Source organism: Cucurbita pepo, chromosome LG12, assembly GCF_002806865.2.
Source record: "Cucurbita pepo subsp. pepo cultivar mu-cu-16 chromosome LG12, ASM280686v2, whole genome shotgun sequence".
Lineage (NCBI taxonomy): Eukaryota > Viridiplantae > Streptophyta > Magnoliopsida > Cucurbitales > Cucurbitaceae > Cucurbita > Cucurbita pepo.
Window position 1 is genome coordinate 8,980,536 of NC_036649.1, and position 19,986 is coordinate 9,000,521.

General features: G+C 37.2%; 1 protein-coding gene across 1 annotated transcript; it reads left to right on the forward strand.

The window, feature by feature from the left end:
* The first annotated feature begins 1,178 nt into the window (after window positions 1-1,178).
* Window positions 1,179-18,858, forward strand: LOC111806539 (chromatin modification-related protein EAF1 B-like). Its single transcript, XM_023691897.1, has 23 exons — window positions 1,179-1,507; window positions 6,543-6,696; window positions 6,801-6,855; window positions 6,979-7,073; window positions 7,173-8,643; window positions 8,753-8,872; window positions 9,018-9,170; window positions 9,760-9,948; window positions 10,247-10,327; window positions 10,632-10,689; window positions 10,785-11,257; window positions 11,370-11,423; window positions 12,116-12,173; window positions 12,263-12,456; window positions 12,547-12,600; window positions 12,692-12,772; window positions 12,905-13,042; window positions 13,167-13,283; window positions 14,132-14,220; window positions 14,395-14,607; window positions 14,716-15,088; window positions 16,150-17,847; window positions 18,242-18,858. Exons 2-22 carry the CDS (start codon window positions 6,611-6,613, stop codon window positions 17,764-17,766), a joined length of 5,769 nt encoding a protein of 1,922 aa, XP_023547665.1. The 5' UTR covers window positions 1,179-1,507; window positions 6,543-6,610; the 3' UTR covers window positions 17,767-17,847; window positions 18,242-18,858.
* Window positions 18,859-19,986: the final 1,128 nt, after the last annotated feature.

The following is a 19,986-nucleotide window of genomic DNA, read 5'->3' on the forward strand; positions in this document are numbered from 1 at the left end:
GAATGTCATTTATCTTCATTGCTTGCTCATGCAAATTTATCGATAATTCACCCCACGGACAATCTTCCAATCAGGCCTTCTCAAACATCCATCCATCTAGGCATATGGTGTGATAGTTCGAGAATCCATGCCAAGTCATTTTAGCATATCATACCCTAGATCGGGTCTACGCTGAAACCTTTAACTCGTGAGAAAGGAGCAATGTCCGCACACATATACTGCTCGACCCCTTTCATGAGATCACATTCTTGATGGAAGCCCAAAAAGTAGTAGATAGTTATACACTATGTCTAGCCTTATAGTAAGGTATTTATGAAGCGTCACTCTTGTCAATGACAAGTGGGGAGGAGTCACACACCATCATAGAGTGTCAGTTCAATCTCCAATTAACTCAAAACGTGACGTATTTAGGTATCTCATTAGTATGCATCTTAATCTAAAGTCGCCCGTCAAAACTCTCAATGCAATCTCCACTTCTAGAGTTGTGACTCGAGATCCAATATGGCCCCACTAAGCTTATACTCACACCACCATCATCACTTTTAATCTTTGCTCGTGTCTCAACTTGACTTTTTTAAACACTACTTAGTGCGTTAGATGACGTATCATCCTCCTCAGTTACATCATGACACTTCTTTATTGGCACTTTGTTTAATCTGACAAGCAACACTCACGTGAGGCACCAACTTTGGGAAGGTAAACATCACTCCCGCTAAATCATTAGATGATGTACCAATGTTTCCCATTTCTTTCAATAATAAGTAAACATCGAAGCGTTAGTCAATAATTATGTCCATATTTGTGATATTCCAAGTAGTTGTTATAATAATTTAATTATGTGATGCATTTTCAGACGCGACGATATATGACTTTGAAACATAATTCATATTTTAACGAAAGGGATGTTTTTAGAGACATGGATAAAAATAAATTTTCAAATTTATAAAAATGAAAAAATTAAAATAAATGTAGTTAAATTAATTGTAAATTAAGGTTATTAATTATAAACATATCCCACTTTAGATTGAAATTTTTATTTTTTATTTTATTATAAAGTTTTTAGAATTTTCCTAAAATGAATATTTTGAGAATTAAGAAAATAACGAGGGAGGAAAATCAATAATAATATTATTTTTAATTAAAAAAAAAAGCCCAAAATGGATACCCATATTTTCAAAGGCCCCCTTCTTCATCGTCTTCTTCATGTTCAGCCCACTACTCGCAGAGGTCGCATAGTCCCCCATTTTCAACTCCATCGAAACCAACCTCGACGTTGGAGACTCAGTGTGACAGAAATTAGGGACAAATAGGGTTTCTCAACGATGCTTCGGGACTGACATTTGCAGGGACGTGCTGTGTTCTTGGGCAATTTTCGTTCCATTTTAATTCAACCAACGTTTTCCCTCGCACAAAACCCTAGGGCAGACCAAGCTGAGGGAACCAACTCTCTGGGTTCTCCAATATACCTCTCCCAGCTTCCAATTTCTTCACTCTCTTCGAAATTCAGGTGATTATATTATTGCTTCCTGGTTTTCGGTTCAATTCTTGGAAACCCTAGAATTTTAAATTTGGGGATTTGCCAGGGGTGCAATAATTTTGGGTTATTCTACCTTAGGGGTTTTAATAGTTATATGATTGTGCTTCGTATGTTTTATGCAATGTCGAGGCTAGTGTTGCAACCCTGTTGATTCATGATTGATAGATACGGGGACGAAAATTTATCGCGTTTGATGAATATGTGTAGCAAATTCCATTGAATTTCTTCAAATGGGAAGTTTATTGTTTCTGAGGTTTCATTTTATCAGTCATGGACACGCACGTTTGGAAATTTGCAAGAAAAGCAATTGCAGCTGGCATGCGTTAGCGGGCACTGTAGCTGGTATTCATATTCCACGTTGCTCGTGTAACCTTACCTCTATAGATTTCATTTCGTCTGTTTATTCAGTTTACTCGTCATATAGTTGGTGCTGCCGATTCTGGTTTCAGAGTATTCCAGCTTTGCGCAACTCGTTTTGTGTCTGTGCAGCTCTGTACTGATGTATGTCTACTTTTAGCTATTTGAAGCAATGCCGTCATGCTTGGAACTGCTCAGTCGGGTTTTGTGATTTTGCTATGTGTGGGGTTCCTGTTAGAGGGTAGATATCTCAAGGTTTTGCCCAAACTAGCTTAGTAAAAGGATGGAACACATTATAAGGATGGGTCTCATTGTAAATATTGAAATTTAAGTGTAAGCTTGTCAGGTGCCTATTTCCAATTCCATGGTTGGCCTAGTAATCATTAGGGCCAATTAAAAAAGTAAGTGGCTTAGGGGGATGGGTTTGATCTTGATGGCTACCATACCTAGGATTTAATATCCTGCGAGTTTCCTTAACAATCAAATGTAGAAGAGTTAGGTGGTCTGTGAGTTTTCTAGTTTAATCAAGGTATGCTTAAGTTGGCATGGACATGCATGAATATCGGTAATAAAGAAAAGATAACTATTTTCTATTTAAAATTTATGTAAAATATATTTGATAAGTGTTGACTAGATTTCCAAGAACAAATAGAGGTTTGAGCACTTGTTCTGTTAGTACGAGCATCAGCTTTGGAATCATTTTCAGTTCGTTTATTGTCTTGATAGTGGTTGGGATTCAGATTTTGGGATCAGAATAAACCTCTTTAAGCGTAGCTTTATGTGATGGAAAATAAAGATGTTCTCCATAAGGTGGTTGAGATCTTAAGAAACCAGTTATTTGTATGAGAGTATAGTTCTTCAGCACCTGAAGATTTCCTTGAATTATGACTCTGCCAATATGCCAATATGTTAATATTGTAGCTATTTTTGGCATTTTTTTCTTTGGTCGTCTTTGATAACCTTAGCAAGTGCAAAAATTGTTGGAAAAGTCGTTAATGTTTAGAGGTTTCTCTTTAGGATTGGCAGAAGGAAGATAATAGCTGTTTAATTCACTCCTTGCCTTGATTAACATGCTTGGAAGGGTCATTTCTGGTACTATTAGCCTACAGCAATTGGCATTTTCTTTCCAGTAGCAATCTAGTTTTTTCTGTGTTCAAGTCAAGCAAGAAAGCCAAACTTCAGGTTTTTGTTGAAACTCTCTTATCCAGATTCTTCCTCTAGGCTGTGCTTTTCCTTGTTCTACCATCAAGAGGAACAAGAAAGCCAAAAGTGAGGCCGCTAGGGACTTCGATCAAGGAGCGTTCTTTGTCTTGAAAAATTCTATAGATTCCTTCATTCCAAGTTTAACACTTTCAATTATATCCTTCTTGTGGATGATTGTTAAATATTGATTGGTGATAAGCTTACATGACCTTATATGGGATTCCTTTGTATTTCCTCCTGCTCTTTAAAATTCTAGTGTCGATGTGCAAGGCTTTGGAGAAGCTTATGTGGGACTTTTTGTGGGAAGTAGTGGAGGAAGGAGGTGATTCGCACTTGGTTAGCTGGGCGGAGGTTTCGAAGCCAAAAGATTATGGGGGATTAGGTATAAGGAACTGGACTACTTGTAACAAACCTTGTTAGCTAAATGTCTCTGTCGTTTTTTGGCACTTATTGTGAGTAAATATGGTCCGTTGGTTTGGGGCACTTCCAAGTCTCTTTAGAGAGGTATTGTAGGATAACTTCCATATTTGTCTCATTTTTTCAGTTGCTTGGTTGAGGATTGGAGGGATACTTTTTTATGAGAAGATAGGCGTTGGGGATAGACCCCAATGTTGTGCTTTTCCTTGTTTTACCATTTGTCTTTGATGAAGTATGTTTCGGTGACTGGCGTTTTGGCTCAACTTGCCCCTATTTTGGGGCTTTGTCAGTCGTTATCTGATTGGGACACGAGGGATATTGTTGCTCTTCTTTCTTTATTGGGAGATTTTTCAGTGTTCTAATGGGAGAAAGGACTTCCGTTTGTGGTTCCCTTATCATTTGGAGGGCTTTTCTTGTAATCCTTCCTTTTTGTTTGGTCTACCCTTGTCCTTTCAAAATTTGGTTTATGACTTGATATGGAGGATGAAAATCTCCAAGAGGGTTAAGTTCTTTATTTGGCAGGTTTTCCATGGCAGGATTAATACCTTAGACAGAGTGTCAAGAAGGATACCTTCCTTGATGAGGTCGTGGTACTGCATTTTATGTTGAACAGCAACAAAGGACCTTGATCATCTACTTTGGAGTTGTGGTTTTGCATATGCTGTGTGTACTTGTTTCTTTGATGAGTTTGATTTTGTCTAGCTAGACAATGTGACAGTAGAGAGATGATTGAGGAGTTCCTTCTTCATCCTCCTTTTAGTGGGAAAGGAAAGTTCTTGTGGTAGGTGGGAGTGTATCATTTTGTGGGGTCTTGAGGTGTGAGGAACAATAGAACTTTTAGAGGGCTTGAGCAAACTCCTTATGATGTTTGGTCTTTCGCCAGGTTTTAGGTTTCCTTGTGGGCTTCAATTATGAAGCTTTTTTGTAATTATGTGCTTAGTTTTATCATTCTTGACTGGAAGCCTTTCTTTTAGCTAGGCATTGTTTTTTGTATGCCCTGGCATTCTTTCATTTTTTCTTAACGAACATTTGGTTACTTCATCAGAAAAAGGGGAAAAATAAAACAATAGTGAATTGGCAACAATTTCAAGTTAGGGCACTTCAGGGAGGAAAAATCCAACTTCAAATTCATAAGAAGTTGACATTAATTTTGACGTGTCTTTCTCTCTGGTTGTCTTACTCTAACTTTCTACCAACTCACTTGTACCATGCCTGTGGGTTTATTGGTGGCGTTTTAACATTCACTTATGATGAGGGTGTAATTGAAAAATATTAAAATTGAAGGGACTAACTTGACATTTTTTAACAATAGGGACTAAATTGAAAAATACACTCAAAAGTTAGGGACAAATACTGTCTTTTAGCATTAATAATTAAATGTAAAAAAAAAGTGTTTTAACCCTATATTATCATTTTATCTTGAAGTTTAACGTTTTAATACATTAAGGGTTTGATGGAAAACAAATCTATATGGGAACAATGAAATTCTTTTATAAGATTAGGGACACAATCATAAGAAAAAAGAAATATGTTTAGCCTCCATATTTTGTTATGAAAATCCTAGCCAATTGGATCTAAGAACCCTCAGAAACCCTCGCGGATATGCAAACTCCTAGATCACAAATGCTAAAACTCTCAAATCAAGTTGATTTCAACCCAAATGATTGTAACTCTCAGTAGTTCGATGTAACAACCTTATTGAAGAATAAGACCTTTGATCTAAGAACTCCAAACGATAAGAAATCACCCTTAGAAAAAGTAATATCTGGATTACCTTGTTGATCAAATTTCTCAAGGCAATTTTTTTTTTATTTTTTGAGATTTGAATCACTCCACAAGCAAGATAGATCAAGTCAAGGTTGAATGATTCTAAACATGCAACGTAAACTACATAGAATTACAAAGAAACTTAGCCTTAGACTAAAAGAGAGCACAAATGCTCTTTTTACTACATTTTTTAAGTCTAACAAAGACAACATATGACTTTATATAGCGTCAAAATGAACCCTATGAGACATTTCAAAAGTTATAACTTCTTATTTATGACTCTAATTAGTCACTTGTAAATGTAACTTAAGAAGTAAATAAAAAATCTTAAAATTTAAAATACATTAATGAAATTCCATAAATCTAGGTTTTAATCATCATTTGTAACTATCCAAAGAATAAATGAAGCCCCAGTGGAAGTAGCTTGAATCCATTGTTGCATAAATAAAGCCCTATTTAAAGTAGCTTGAATCCATTGTTGGATAAATAAAGCTTGATTCTTCTTATATTGTGGCATTAATTGAACTTGAGTTTGTTTCATCGTAATTGGAACATCAGTTTTTTTCACATCATCTTTGAAGTTCATATTTTAAGATTGAGATGTCTTGGTTTATATCATATTTAGTAATTTTGGAAGTGATATTATGCCTTTTCCTATTTTTAGATGATACTGTAGAGAAAATAAGGAAGCGTTTTTTTTTTAAATTTCTATTGTTGTAGATCAACGCAATTGGGTAATTATGAAAGAATTGGCTAAACTATGAACCCACCAAAAGGCAATAAGCTGAAAGTTCCCACAAAAAGAATTTGAAATCAGTAAGGAAGAGCTATTCCATTATTTTTCTTTTGGACAATTTGAGTTTATTCCAAATATTTGTTGTGGTGTTATCTTCATAACAGACATCTCTGTTGTTTTATTCTGAACTCTGCTAGTTGACAGACTGAGATGATGTGGTGATAGGAATGCTTTAGTACCTATATTGTGAGCTTTATCTTTCATCCTGGACTAATTGACAATGGTTCGCTCCACTATGTGTTATGTGCGTGCATTTCTATTGGAAATATAGTTAAGTTACCATGTGTGTGCATTTGACTAGGTCGATATTGTGGTTGATGTCGAATTTTAAATGCAATTTAACCTTTTGAAATTTGATTTATTTTCTGATTTTTTTTATTGTATTCTGTTATGAATTTTCAAGTTTTGGGCATTTTGCTTTAATGATTTTTGATGGATTATATTGATGAGAGGAAATTATTGCAGGTAATGATGCAGGAATGCATGGATGCTGCTGAAGCTCTGCTTTCTTAGTAAATGCTGAGGTTGATTCCATGGGAGGAGTTGATGGTGGAGTTGGAATTGGTTTAAATACCTCCCCACGCAGAGCAGCAATAGAGAAGGCTCAAGCGGAGCTTAGGTACCGATTTTCAATTTTTATGTTTACACATTTATTCAACTTTAGATAGTGCAAGTGCCAAATGTATAAGAACATAAAACAATTTTTTTGTGTGCTGATGACAGACAAGAGTATGATGTTCGTGAGGAAAGGAGGAGGGAACTTGAATTTCTTGAGAAAGTAAGCCTATCTGATATTTTTCGACACTGTTTTGTTGCATGTTCCCTCTATAATGGATTATCACCTTCTATAGAAAAATAAAAAATAGTGGATGTCACTGAAATCCTTTTCTTGCTTCTATAGGGCGGAAATCCTTTGGATTTTAAGTTTGGGAATACCACTTCTGTTAGTCAGTCTACTTCACTTGCTGATCAGCTTCCAGACCAGCTCGGTAATAGGTACATCTTTCTGTCTTCTACCATTGGGTGAAGTGTTTTTGCGTTAATCAACTGTGTTTTTATTTTCTTAATCCATGGTATATTCTTTGTATATTTCAGTGAAGCTAAGGGTAGTTTTGTGTTGACTGCTTCACCTCATGGGGACTCTGTTGAAAGTAGTGGTATACCGGGGCCCCCAACTACTTGTGAACCGAATAGTGCTGATAATCTTTTACTCTTGCGTGGTGCTAATGAGCCGTCGGGAGCGGAAAGGAACTCAAGACGCCCTAGTTCAAAAGCTACTGTTGCTCCATCTGAACAATCATCGCAATTGGATGGGAGCCAAAATAACAAGGAAACGGAGGATTCTGCTATTTTTCGCCCTTATGCTAGAAGACACCGATCTAGATCAAATAGAGATGGTGGTAGATCCAGTTCATCTGATATAGTCCGGAGTCATGGTGGTAATATATTGTCTTTAGCAGCTCGACAAGAAGCACGGGAACCAAAGGGGACGGTACCCGAAATGTCCAATGAAAGAAACCAGGCCCTTTCAAATCCGAAGTCCTTAAGTGCAAATGGTGATATTTTAAAAATGGTAACAGATGATGGTCGGTTGGATATGGAATTGAATGGTACTCGTGATCTTGAGACAACTCCTGATACAACTACTGCTACAACAAACGGCAGTCCCCCTGAAAGCGAGTTTAACAATTCAGCTTCAAGATGCCCAAAGGGAAATTTGCACAATCAGCCATGTCAAGTCATTGCCCAACAAACACGTACAGGAGTGGGTTCTCAGGGACCTGACATTGTTGGAGAAGAAAGAGAGTTGGTCACAGGCGTTGTTGAACACCCGACTTCTGTGTCTGCCACCAAAGTTGAAAGTGAAAGTACATCTGCTGGTGTACATGGGTGTAATGAATTGACAAAAGAGACTAAAATGCCTAATGGAGGTCAAAATGGAAATGTAGTATTAGGGAAAAAGCAATTAGATTTGGTGTCTTCTAGCAACAGAAGTAGACTAGGTGTAGATGTAAATATGGATATTGATATGTGTAATAATTCGAGGAAAGTTGATTCTATGAGAAATTCTATTGAGAAGTTACCGAGTTCCGATCAAATATCATATCAGATTGGTAATGAAGGGATGATGGAGAAGGAGGTCGTGGCTTCAGACAGTACTCCTGTTTCTCAAGATGACCACAATGTTAGTCATCAGAACATCTCTAGCAATGGCTCTGTCTTTCGAGATGGAAGAGACAGTCATACTAGTAGTCCCAACTTACATAAGGAGGTCCATATTGTATCTGATGCAAAGGAGTTGGAACAGAGTGGCAAGAATGAACTGGCAATTGATGAGAAGAAGAATACTGTCTCAGGGGAAGATTCTAAAGAACGTAAAGAGAATATTTTCTCAGTGCAACCTGAAGTCTCTCTAGATTTGTCCAAAAATGAGATTCGGGAGCATACTATTTCTGGAAGGAATTCTTCTGTTTTATCTGATGGTCAGGGTTTTTCTGGTCGTGAGTCGACACAGGCAGACAAGGCTTATGAAGATTCTATTCTGGAGGAGGCAAGAATAATTGAGGTTGTCTCTCATTTGTCTCTCTGGGTTGTATTTGCTTGCTGCATAGCATGGAATTTTATGATTAATTTCTTAGTAAGTTCTTGAGGTTTGGCTTTCATGATGCTAACAGGCGAAGCGCAAGCGGATTACAGAACTATCTGTTCATACACAACCATTAGAGAATCGGCGGAAATCTCACTGGGATTTTGTGCTAGAAGAAATGGCATGGTTGGCTAATGATTTTATGCAGGTAATTTTATTGGTCTAAGGGATATTGAGCCACATATATCTGCAGAGTTGAATTAATTGTTCTCATTTTAACATTATGCATGTAAGATCCACTAGAAAATTTATGATCAGTTGCATCATCTAACATCTGTTATCTTTACTTACAGGAACGTCTTTGGAAGACAACTGCAGCTAGTCAACTATGTCACCACGCAGCTTTCTCAGCTCGATTGAGAAATGAAAAACAGAAGTGTGAGAAGATGAAACAAGTTTCCCACTCCTTGGCAAAGGCTGTAATGCAGTTCTGGCACTCAGTTGAGGTGCTTTTATATAATGCTTTAGAGAATTTTTTAAAAATCATTTGGTTTATCTAAAATCTTGGAAGATGGTAGTCTCTCAGACCAAGTCTGAAAACTCCCCATTGGGATATGAACTAGAAGCATTTACTGCTTTCTACTTTTGTAGAATTCATCGACTATTTTATTTAAAAATCCTGTTTACTACTGAATTTCATTCAAATTTTTTAGCTGCTCAATTTTGTCTTTTCTTCTCACATGCAGTCTCCATGGTTAGCTTATNTTTTTTTTTTTCCTTTTTTTTTTTTTTTTTTTGTATTTCTTGTAACTAAAGACCAGTACGTGCATGTAACATCTATACAGTCGGTGTCTATATCCCTTAATTAATGACTATCAATACGTGCATATCTTTACCCATAGATCTATGATGTAATACATGTTTTTTTTGATGTGGTGTCATGGTATGTGTTCATTGTTTTAATTGTAGCGTATGTCCTATAAGTAATGTAATTTGATAGTTCAGTAGTTACAAAACAATGATTCTTTTTTATTGCTTTGTTTTTAACATGTTTTATTATCTTGTTGTTATATGTGTGTCACAATGATATGCCAGGAGCCAAGTAAAGAGTTGGAGCTGCGACACCCAAAGATTAGGATCTCTACATCTCTGAAGGCATATGCTGGGAGGTTTTTGAAATGTAACGGTTCTCTTTGCCCTCAGCATGCGGAAGCACCAAAAACCCCTGACAGGGTATCTGACTCATGGCACCTTGAAATGCCACCGGAGGAAAAGCTGAAAGAAGTATGGGCTGTAATAGTTGATGATTTAGCTTTTCTTTTTGTTACCACATTTGTGCACATCATTTAGTCTAGCATGTTCTTTAATCCTATCTCTCTCGCATATGGATGTCCGTCACTGACATATTCTTACTCTATATTTTCTTTAGTGTATATCTGTTTTTTTTTTTATCGTTCACTTTTAAAACCATGGAATATGTTTCATGTATCTTGTCTTTAATCTTCTAACTTAAGAGGATGCTAGAGTAGCTCTATGATTGATCATTTGTGAAATATTTATGTATTTATCTTTGACATCATAGGTAAGCCTCTTTTATACAATTCCTATTGGTGCAATGGATACATATAGACGATCTATTGAAGCTCTTCTGTTGCGGTGTGAGGTCAGTATCTCTACCATTACTGTTTGTGGATGTTGATGTGATGTCTGTCTTTTCCTACCCAAAGAGAGGGGACTTGAGGATGACAAATAAGTCACTTCCCTCTGTTTCTCGCTTTTTTTATACAACTACTGTTTGTTTGTGAATAACTGTGAATTTATTTTCGTTACTTAAAACTATGCCATTCCTTTTTTGTTTTATGGATTGTTTCGGAGTTATCAATACAATTTTTTAGCAACTTAATTCTCTTAAGTTGATATTTAGACATTTGGTAGTCCTTGCTCATTTGCTGAAATAAAATTTGCAGAAAATTGGTAGTTGCATGCAGGAAGAAGTTGAGACTTCATTGTATGATACTTTAGCAGGTAATGCTAGTAGTTCATGAATTATTATTCATTCCTTGATGATTGATGTTATATGATTCCGAAGTTTAAGTTTTGAATTTTCTTTTCATGTTAAGATACTGCATATGACGAGGACGGAGAGACATGCATGTATTTTGGAAGTAGCAAGTCATCCAAATTTGTGCAAAAGAAAAGAAAACACTCCATTAAGTCATACACTGGGAGACAGTATGAAATGGGAACTGATTTGCCTTATGGACGCGGTGCAAATGGGACTCAACAGTCTATGTTAATAGGAAAACGGCCTGCTAGTCTTAATGTTGGTCCAATACCAACAAAAAGAGTGCGTACTGCTTCAAGACAAAGGGTTTTAAGTCCATTTAGTGGTGGAGTTGCCATGGTTTTGCATGGTCAGGCTAAGACAGATGCTTCAAGTGGAGACACCAATTCTTTCCAGGATGATCAAAGTACTTTACGTGGCGGATCCCAACTCCAAAAAAGCATGGAAGTTGAGTCAGTTGGGGATGTGCAATATGACTCTGCAGAAACATCAGTGAAATATAAGAAGAAGAAGAAAGCAAAGCATCTGGTATATATAATCTCATATATTGTCACAAATGGTTTCCTGCTGGTACAGGAGTACCTATTCTCGTTTTTATTCTTCACTGCTGTCTAAGTTGTTCAAATCAATATGGTTGCAGGGGTCCATGTACGACCATAGATGGCAGTTGGATTCTACCGTCTTTAGTGAACCAGTGAGTTGATGCTCTTCTTCATTAAACTTTTGTTACTCTGGCGTGAAGATGCTTTTTCCTCATCTTATTTTATTGATCGCGACTGTCGTTAAATGCTCCCCACCCTGTCCCGACTAATGTGGAGATTCTGTGCTAGTTCAAAGTTAAAACTAATCCTAGGAAACTTGAAGAGATCATGGCCAAATGCCATGAGGGAGCATATTAGGTTAATGTGAATCAATTAATCTCATATCAACAGTATAAATATGCAGTTAAATTTGAAACCTTGCTTTGAAGGTTTTTTTAGATATTGTATATGAATTAAAAGTATGGAGTGAATTAAAGCTGATCATCCATGCAATGCACTGTGGGCTATTGCAATTGGTACAGAGTATTATCTAGTCTTGATATTTTTGAGATTTTTAGGGTCTTAGAAACAAAATGTTTTTGATGTATGTTTAACTCAGAAATATTTGTGGTTTTCCTTTCCCTAATCTTCTCCCGGGTCTGAGGTTAATGTATGAAATGAGGTTGCATATGGTAGAGGGTGTTTGACAGTGCACGAGTAAGTTTCATTGTATATCCTAAAATTTAGTACAATTTACAGTCTGTTGTCAAACGTGAGCTTTGGGTTAAGATTATTTTATCTGTTTTGTCTTGTTTTGTTACATATTTGGATATTGACCATATTCATGGTTCCTTATAATTTGCAGAGGGATAATTCCAAAAAGAGATTGGATAACCATCATTTTGAATCCAATGCAACTAGTGGTATTTTTTTTTTTCTTTTCCTTCTCTCATTTTTTCTTAGTTTTTATGATTTTTTGTATTAAATTGTTACTTGTTCACAATCTTTATAGGGTTACATGGGCAACATAATGCCAAGAAGCCAAAGTTAATGAAACAATCACTTGATAACACCTTTGACAATATAAATCCAGTGTCTGGATCCATATCTTCTCCCGTTGCTTCCCAAGTCAGTAATATAAACACTAATAGAATCATTAGATTGATTGGTGGCCGGGATAGGAACCGAAAGGCTAAAGCAGTAAAGGTACTCTTAACCTTTCTTGGTCCCGCATATTAATTTTAATTCAGGAACCTGTTCTGATACTTTAGTTTTCAATCATGGAATTCTTCGTAGATGTCTGATGCACAGTCAGGTTCTGGAAGTCCATGGTCACTATTTGAAGACCAAGTATGTACCTTACCTTTGATATTCTTCAAAAACATGCTATCTGCATAGTTGCATCTACTTGAATAGTTGATATGACTCCTGTTTATCTTAGGCACTTGTTGTGCTTGTACACGATTTGGGTCCAAACTGGGAACTTGTGAGTGATGCCATTAACAGCACACTTCAGTTTAAGGTAAAAAGAAACTTAGTTTACTTCGTTGCATTTGCTAGTTATCAATATGTATTTGGGTTCCTGAAGACTCAAACTTCATCTCTATTTGTTTTTTTTATTGGGTGCTCGTCTTATTGTCTTTCAAAATATTAGTGTATATATCGCAAGCCTAAAGAATGTAAGGAACGTCACAAGTTCGTGATGGATAAGAACTCTGGAGATGGGGCTGATAGTGGAGAAGATTCAGGCTCATCTCAGCCTTATCCATCTACATTGCGAGGCATTCCAAAGGCAAGTATTCACTTTTTTTTTTTTACACGTTCACACACAAACTAGAAAAAAGGTTGATGAAACAAAAGGGTGAAGTAATATTGGAACATGTCCCAAGTGTCACATTGCTGGTTGGTTCTTGCAGGGAAGCGCAAGACAATTGTTTCAACGTTTACAGGAACCAATGGAAGAGGACACCTTGAAGTCGCATTTCGAAAAGATTTTCAAGATTGGGCAAAAGCAACATTATCGGAGAAATCAGGTTTGTTGGAATTTTCACATTATCGAAAAAGCAACATTTACTTGAACTCCACCAAGAAGCCAAGTGTTGTATACTATAAACTAAAGTATCATCCGAACTTCTTATATTAGATTCTAAGATTTTGCTCTTTCTACATCGACCATAAGGTGGCTTTCTACACAAACTCAAAGAAGATTAGCAGTTAAAGCCACCTTATGGTCAATGGTGATCTTGTCTTCCCTCTCTCTGCTACTACTTTGTGCTTTAGTCAGAAAAAACATAGGTTGCAAGTATAAATGAAGATTTTCCTACTGTTCAATTACCAGTGCTAATCTTATGATCGGCCCATCTGAGAAGTTATTTATGACAATGGCCCATCTCAAAGTTGGCTGCCAAAAATAATTTTTCACAAAAAATGAAGAGAAGCACTACATCTTATCTAAAGGGAAAAAAGGAACATTAAGCATAAATGGTAATCTTCTCTTTCCTGTTTCTGCTACTACTTTGCACTTTAGTTGGGAAAAACTCAGGTTGCAATTATAAATGAGTTTTTCCTACTGTCCAATTTCTGGTGCTACTGATGAGCCCATTTGAGAAGTTATTTTTGACATGGCCAATTATAAATGAGTTTTTCCTACTGTCCAATTTCTGGTGCTACTAATGAGCCCATTTGAGAAGTTATTTTTGACATGGCCCGGTGGCCTGTCTCAAACTTGGCTGCCAAAATGGCTTATGGGAAAACATTTTCTGTGAATAGTTATACTTTTTTATTACCTTCATGTTGTAGGACATCTTTTAAAATTTGTAATATTACCTATTTACTATTTGGTATATTCTAATCTGTACTGCATGTGAAAAATGGTAACCAGGAACCTAAGCAAATAGTACAACCGCACGGATCTCATGCTATAGCTCTTTCTCAAGTTTTCCCGAACAACCTGAATGCAGTGATTTTAACGTAAGTTTTATTGAATTGAACATATTGGATAGTTGCATTCTCTTTTCTTACCATTTTCCTGATGTTCTTTATTTGAATGTTCCGTAGGTAAAATTCATATACTAATTTTTCTTATTTTGTATTTTCTCAGACTAAAAATAACTTTTTTTCCCTCTTCTATCTGTTTGGATGAAGGCCACTTGACCTATGTGATGACACGACAAGCAGCCCAGATGTTCTTCCAGTTGGTTATCAGAGCCCTCATGCCAGTGGAATATCCATAACAAATCAGGGTTCTGTAGCAACGGGTCTTCCTAACTTGGGGGTGAAGGCTTCCTTACAAGGGTCTTCTGCAATGGTTCAAGGAACTAGCTTAAATGCAGCTTCTGGTTCACTCAATAACATCAGGTATTTTGCTATCATTATTTTAAAGATCCCAATCTTCTATACCTTTGAAAAGCCGCTTCAGATTCTCTAATCTCATGATTTCCTCACATGAAATAATATACTTTGCAGGGATGGTAGATATAGTGTTCCGAGGACGTCACTGCAGGGGGACGAGCAGAAAAGAATCCAACAATATAATCAAATGCCGTCTGGGAAAAATGCCCAGCAATCTCACTTATCTGTACCTCTGACTCATCCGGGAAATGAGCGTGGGGTCAGAATGTTACCTAGTGCAAATGGTTTGGGCATGATATGTACAATGAACCGTTGCGTGCCTCTGTCCAAACCAGGATTCCAAGGAATGGCCTCATCACCTGTGTTAAATTCTGGGAGTTCCTCCAGTATGGTAGGGATGTCAGTTCCTGCAAATATACATACTGGTGCTGGTTCTGGCCAAGGAAATTCAGTGTTGAAACCTCGCGAGGCATTGCATGGAATGCGAGTAAGTGATGAACTTTCATTGATTCTAGATTGGATTATATGCTTTACTGTCTTTATATGATTTGTTCTGGGAATTTTAGTCATCCATTGCACTACAATCTATTTGTGGCCGGTATTGGTTACAATTCATACCAATGTCATATTGTTAGAAAATATCATGATGGGCAGTCCAGGGCGTGCTGCGGTGCAAGTGTGCATACTGCAGTGTACTTTTTCGCCCTATCTTATTTTATTTTTAAATTTCTAATTTCTATAATATAAAGGGCCTCTTAAATTCTAATAGGAAATCTCCTTGTGTACTCAGTTTCTCCCAAGAACTCTATATTCTTAAAATTTTCAATAATTTCATGCTCTATTTTTTAATTATAAAAAAGTTATTATGGTTCTCAATGTATAAAAAAGTTAGATTTAGCGTGACTTAGCTTTAAGAAACACTGATCATGAATCATGTTGCATCTCTTATTTGCATCTCTTATTGAAGCTTGTGATTTTCAATTACTAGAAATTCCTATAACCTTGTATAGATCAGTTTTTTTTTTATTAAGTTTTCTGAGAGTTCTTTTTTTTGGTCTTTGCATTTTATTTTTGTAGTTTGGTTTTCCACTCTCGGAGTTTTGCTCCAGAGTTGAGCTTTGGTTTGATGGGTCCTTTTTGTTTATTAACCTTTCTCTTATTTTTGTTATCGCTTTATTATGATCATAACTGTTCTCTGGTTCTATTTTCTTTTTCACTCTCTTCGGGAGTATCTTTTAAACATTTTTTTTTTCATTATAGCAATTAGAAGTTGTTTGTTTCTTGATAAATAAAAGGATTATACCCGATTGTCTTATCCTAGTTTTCCAATTCGTCGATGGATATTTCTTTGAACTGCAAAATCCAAATATCTTTTTAAATTTAGAAATAAAATAAGTTTTTCTATAGAACTCAATTTCATGATTAGTTGGAAATTGTTGAGATTAGTGTTTATTCTGAATCATTTCTCTCGTCTCTCATAACTGTCAAAAAATGATTATTTTGTAATTTTTGCACCTTGTTTCTAATTCTCACTATATTCTGTTCTAGCCTGGTCAAAGTACAGAGAATCAAAGGCAGATGATGGTTCCAGAGCTTCCGATGCAAGTCACCGGGAACAACCACAGACCATTAAATGCTTCAAGTTCTGCCTTTCCAAATCAGACAACACCACCATCTATTCCTCCATATCCCGGTCATCTCCAGTCGCAGCATCAAATGTCCCCACAACAGTCGCATGCTCATAGCAGCCCTCATCATCCACATCTTCCATCCCCAAATCAGGCCGTTGGTCCACAGCAGCAGTATGCGATGAGGTTGGCTAATGAAAGGAAGCTGCATCAACGGAGGTTCTTGCAGCAGCAACAATTGCAACAAAAACAGCAGCAGTTTTCTACATCAAGTTCTCTAACTCCACACGTCCCACCACAGCCCCAACTTCCCTTGACCTCTCTAAATAGCCCGCAGGTCCATCTGCAAACTTCATCACAGCAGGTCTCTTTGTCCCCGCTAACCTCATCGTCCCCAATGACACCCACATCATCACAGCAAATGAAACATCACCTCCCATCTCATGGTTTGAGCCGGAACCCAGGAGCCAGTGGGTTAAACAATCAGGCAGTGAAGCAAAGGCAACAATCTGCCAGGCATCATCCTCAACAGCGACAGCAGGTTCAGCCTCAACAGCAGGCTAAACTTATCAAGGGAGTAGGAAGAGGAAGCATGCTAGTGCATCAAAATCTCACTGTTGATACTAATCTTGCAAATGGTCTTAATGTAACTTCTGGTGATCAACCCACCGAAAAAGGGGAGCAGATCATGCAGTTGATGCAAGGTCAAGGATCATATTACGGATCTGGAGCAAACACAGTTCAACATTCAAAACCATTAGTTCCTCAGTCATCAAACCATTCTCAGATAAAGAAAACTCCTGTTTGTGCTTCTGGACCACCTTTATCAAAATCAGTTTTGCAGATGCCAGCCCATTCTGAGAAAAGCTCTCAAGGTCAGGTTCCACCTGTTTCCTCTGGTCACACGTTATCAACTTCACATCAGGATGCTCCTGCATCAATAGTAGCTTCAAACCACCCGCCTTCACAGCCACCTCAAAAGCAGGTGAATCAAACCCAAACAAGTTTTGAGAGATCTCATCAGCAGAGCTCTCAAGGTACCTCTGATCCAAGAATGAAGGCTCAGACTGATGTAGCTCAAGCTGACCAGCAACCACATAAGCAAGCTTCTCAGGTAGGTACGGATAAAACAATGCCTCAAACATCTTCCACTTCAACTGATACAACACCAATTACTTCTGTTTCTCAGTGGAAACCATCTGAACCTGTGTATGATTCTGATGTACTGAAGTCAAAACCTCAGTTGGGGTTGATTGGTAGTTCACCCCTTACTAACTTTACTGGTGGTGAGCCAATACCCAACAACCTGGGAATGGGCCCTAGGCAGTCCTCTCGTGCCTTACCTTCTCATGGACATAGTGCTGGGCTACAGTGGCCACAGCAAGTCCCATTGCAGCAATCTCCAAATCGATTTACACCATCACAGCAGCAAGAAAAGCATCAAGACCCCTCATTGTCCCAACATCATCAACCTGTGCAACAGCAAGCAGAGCAAGGTAGTTTGTATTTGAAGCCTGAAAATGCTAACATGGAATGAAGCAATCTGGTGATAGGGTAGTGCCGGTTCATTCTCTGACGGGGATTCGGTCAGCATGCACTCTGTAAAGGCAGTGTACAGGTATTATGACTATCCATCTCAATTATTGCCATTAACAGTCAATTATCCTAGTGTAAAGAGAAGGAAAAAAGAGATGGCCTTTTGCTTCATATCATGAAAGGATAGGCTTGCATGATTGAACAACTCTCCCTTCCCTCTCAAATGGTCGCATGTTACATTTTAATAATTATTTCATCAGGTTGTGTTTGTTTGTTTGTTTGTTTTTTTATTTGATTTTTTAACAAGAAACCAAACTTTTCAAGGAAGAAACGGAAAGTGACTTATGTTCGAAGAAACGAAGTCCCAAAAGGGAGGAATGCATGTTAATAATTTTCTGGCTCAAAATCTTGTTTTTTTCAGACACATTGTAGGGTGAAGAACATGGTTTCCTTATTTATTTTTATTATTTTTGCAGATGAAGCAGGTTAATTATTCATGATTGAGGGCTTCGCAAGAGAGGAAGTGATGGAACACTTTCGACTTCACAAATTGAAGTTTTCATATGGGATAAATTGTCACTCTATTCATGAGACCCATCCCTAGTGCAGTTCAGGCGATGTCCCTTACCCTTTCCTTCTCTTTTTTCTTGAGGTAAAAGTGAAGATGGGAAGGATGATATTTCTCCCTTGTGATTTATGTATATTACCACTGGCCTAGTTTTGGGAAGATAGAGACAGATGTAGAGGTACGTGTACAGGGTCTTGTCTTTCCTTTCTTATAATTCTCTATTTTTCCGTTGTCTTGAGGTTCTTCAAGTCACCCGTCCTTTTATTAGAGGGTCTCATTCCTTTTGGAGTTGATAGATTAGTGCATGTATTGACATTAATAACGATTAAGAGGGTAGAAATCCTTTCTGAGAGCAAATGCTCCTTGGAAAATTTTGTGAATATTAGGTTTCTGGCGTCTGCATTGTCAGTAGTGCCTTTTAAACTAACCATCTATCAGTCAATGTGCATCTGTAGAAGTAACATATTATGTAATGGTGTACCCAATTTTATAATGCAACAAGCTTCAGTGCCGATCCATTTATTTTGCTAGTCTAGAAGAACCCTTCTCTGTACCCCTCAGCTGCAACATTCTCTAACCTGTCGTCTCTTTAAGATGTCATTTTCCTTTTCTTATCTCTTCTAATTCATTTTTATTTAGTAAGTTCGATGCGGCTGCACAGCAGTTAGCATTGTAAAAATTTTCCGTTCATTTTAGATATGAGACGTCTAGGAGATAGTTTTGCTCACAGTTACAGTTAGCTCAAGCACGAGGACCTCGAATCTGTTTAGTGTGTTTAATTTGTCCAAAGAAACGAAATACACTGAAAGTTTGGGATTGAATGGCTTTCGTATGGTTCTAGAATTACGATCTGTAAAAGTTCGTATGTAGTATAAATGGCAAGTTTCAGTTTGAAGTTGAAGTATGGGCGTAAATTCTAACTCCATAATCCTGAGCTACACAAACTTCACTCATGAAGTCAAACACCTCTTAAGTGATTTAGAAAACAATTGTAATGCATATTAGAAACCATCTTTTCTACTGAAAAGGATTGGAATCTGCGATGTGTGATTTACATTTACCAGGTCTCAGGCCAACTGCCAACAAGCCGTGAAGTGTTTCTGTAAGAAACAATCACAATGACTTTGGTGCTTTGTGGCATTTACTCTGTTTCTTTAGGGTTTGGCCTTTGGATTGTACAAAGGATTCAAAGCTCTGTATGTTTTGTTCTACCGACTCTTTGACTGATATTCATTTGGATTGGTTGTGCTTTGATGGGTTTGGCTATGCTGGTGAGGAAGCCATTTCTTGAAACATTGTTTCAGACAACTAACTGTTCCATTTTTACTGCCCAAATGATGAGCATTCTTTGTTTTCTTTTGATCTTTAGTTACTAGTTTGAAGCCATTTTGTTTATTCTTATCTTCAGATCTATGAACTGAATTATATTTTAATTCCACTCCCAATGATCTAATGCTGCAGAATTGGTGTCTGTCAATGGCTATCAGAAGTAACTTTGATCTACTTCAACTCCAATTTCTGTAATTTGAGGCAATCTCATAAGTTCCAATTGTTCAAGTTAGGCTCTTGGATTTAAGTAAATACTTGTTCAAAACCCCATCTTTCTTGAAATTGAGAATGGATTGTAAGTTGTCTCAGTTTTACGCCCACTTT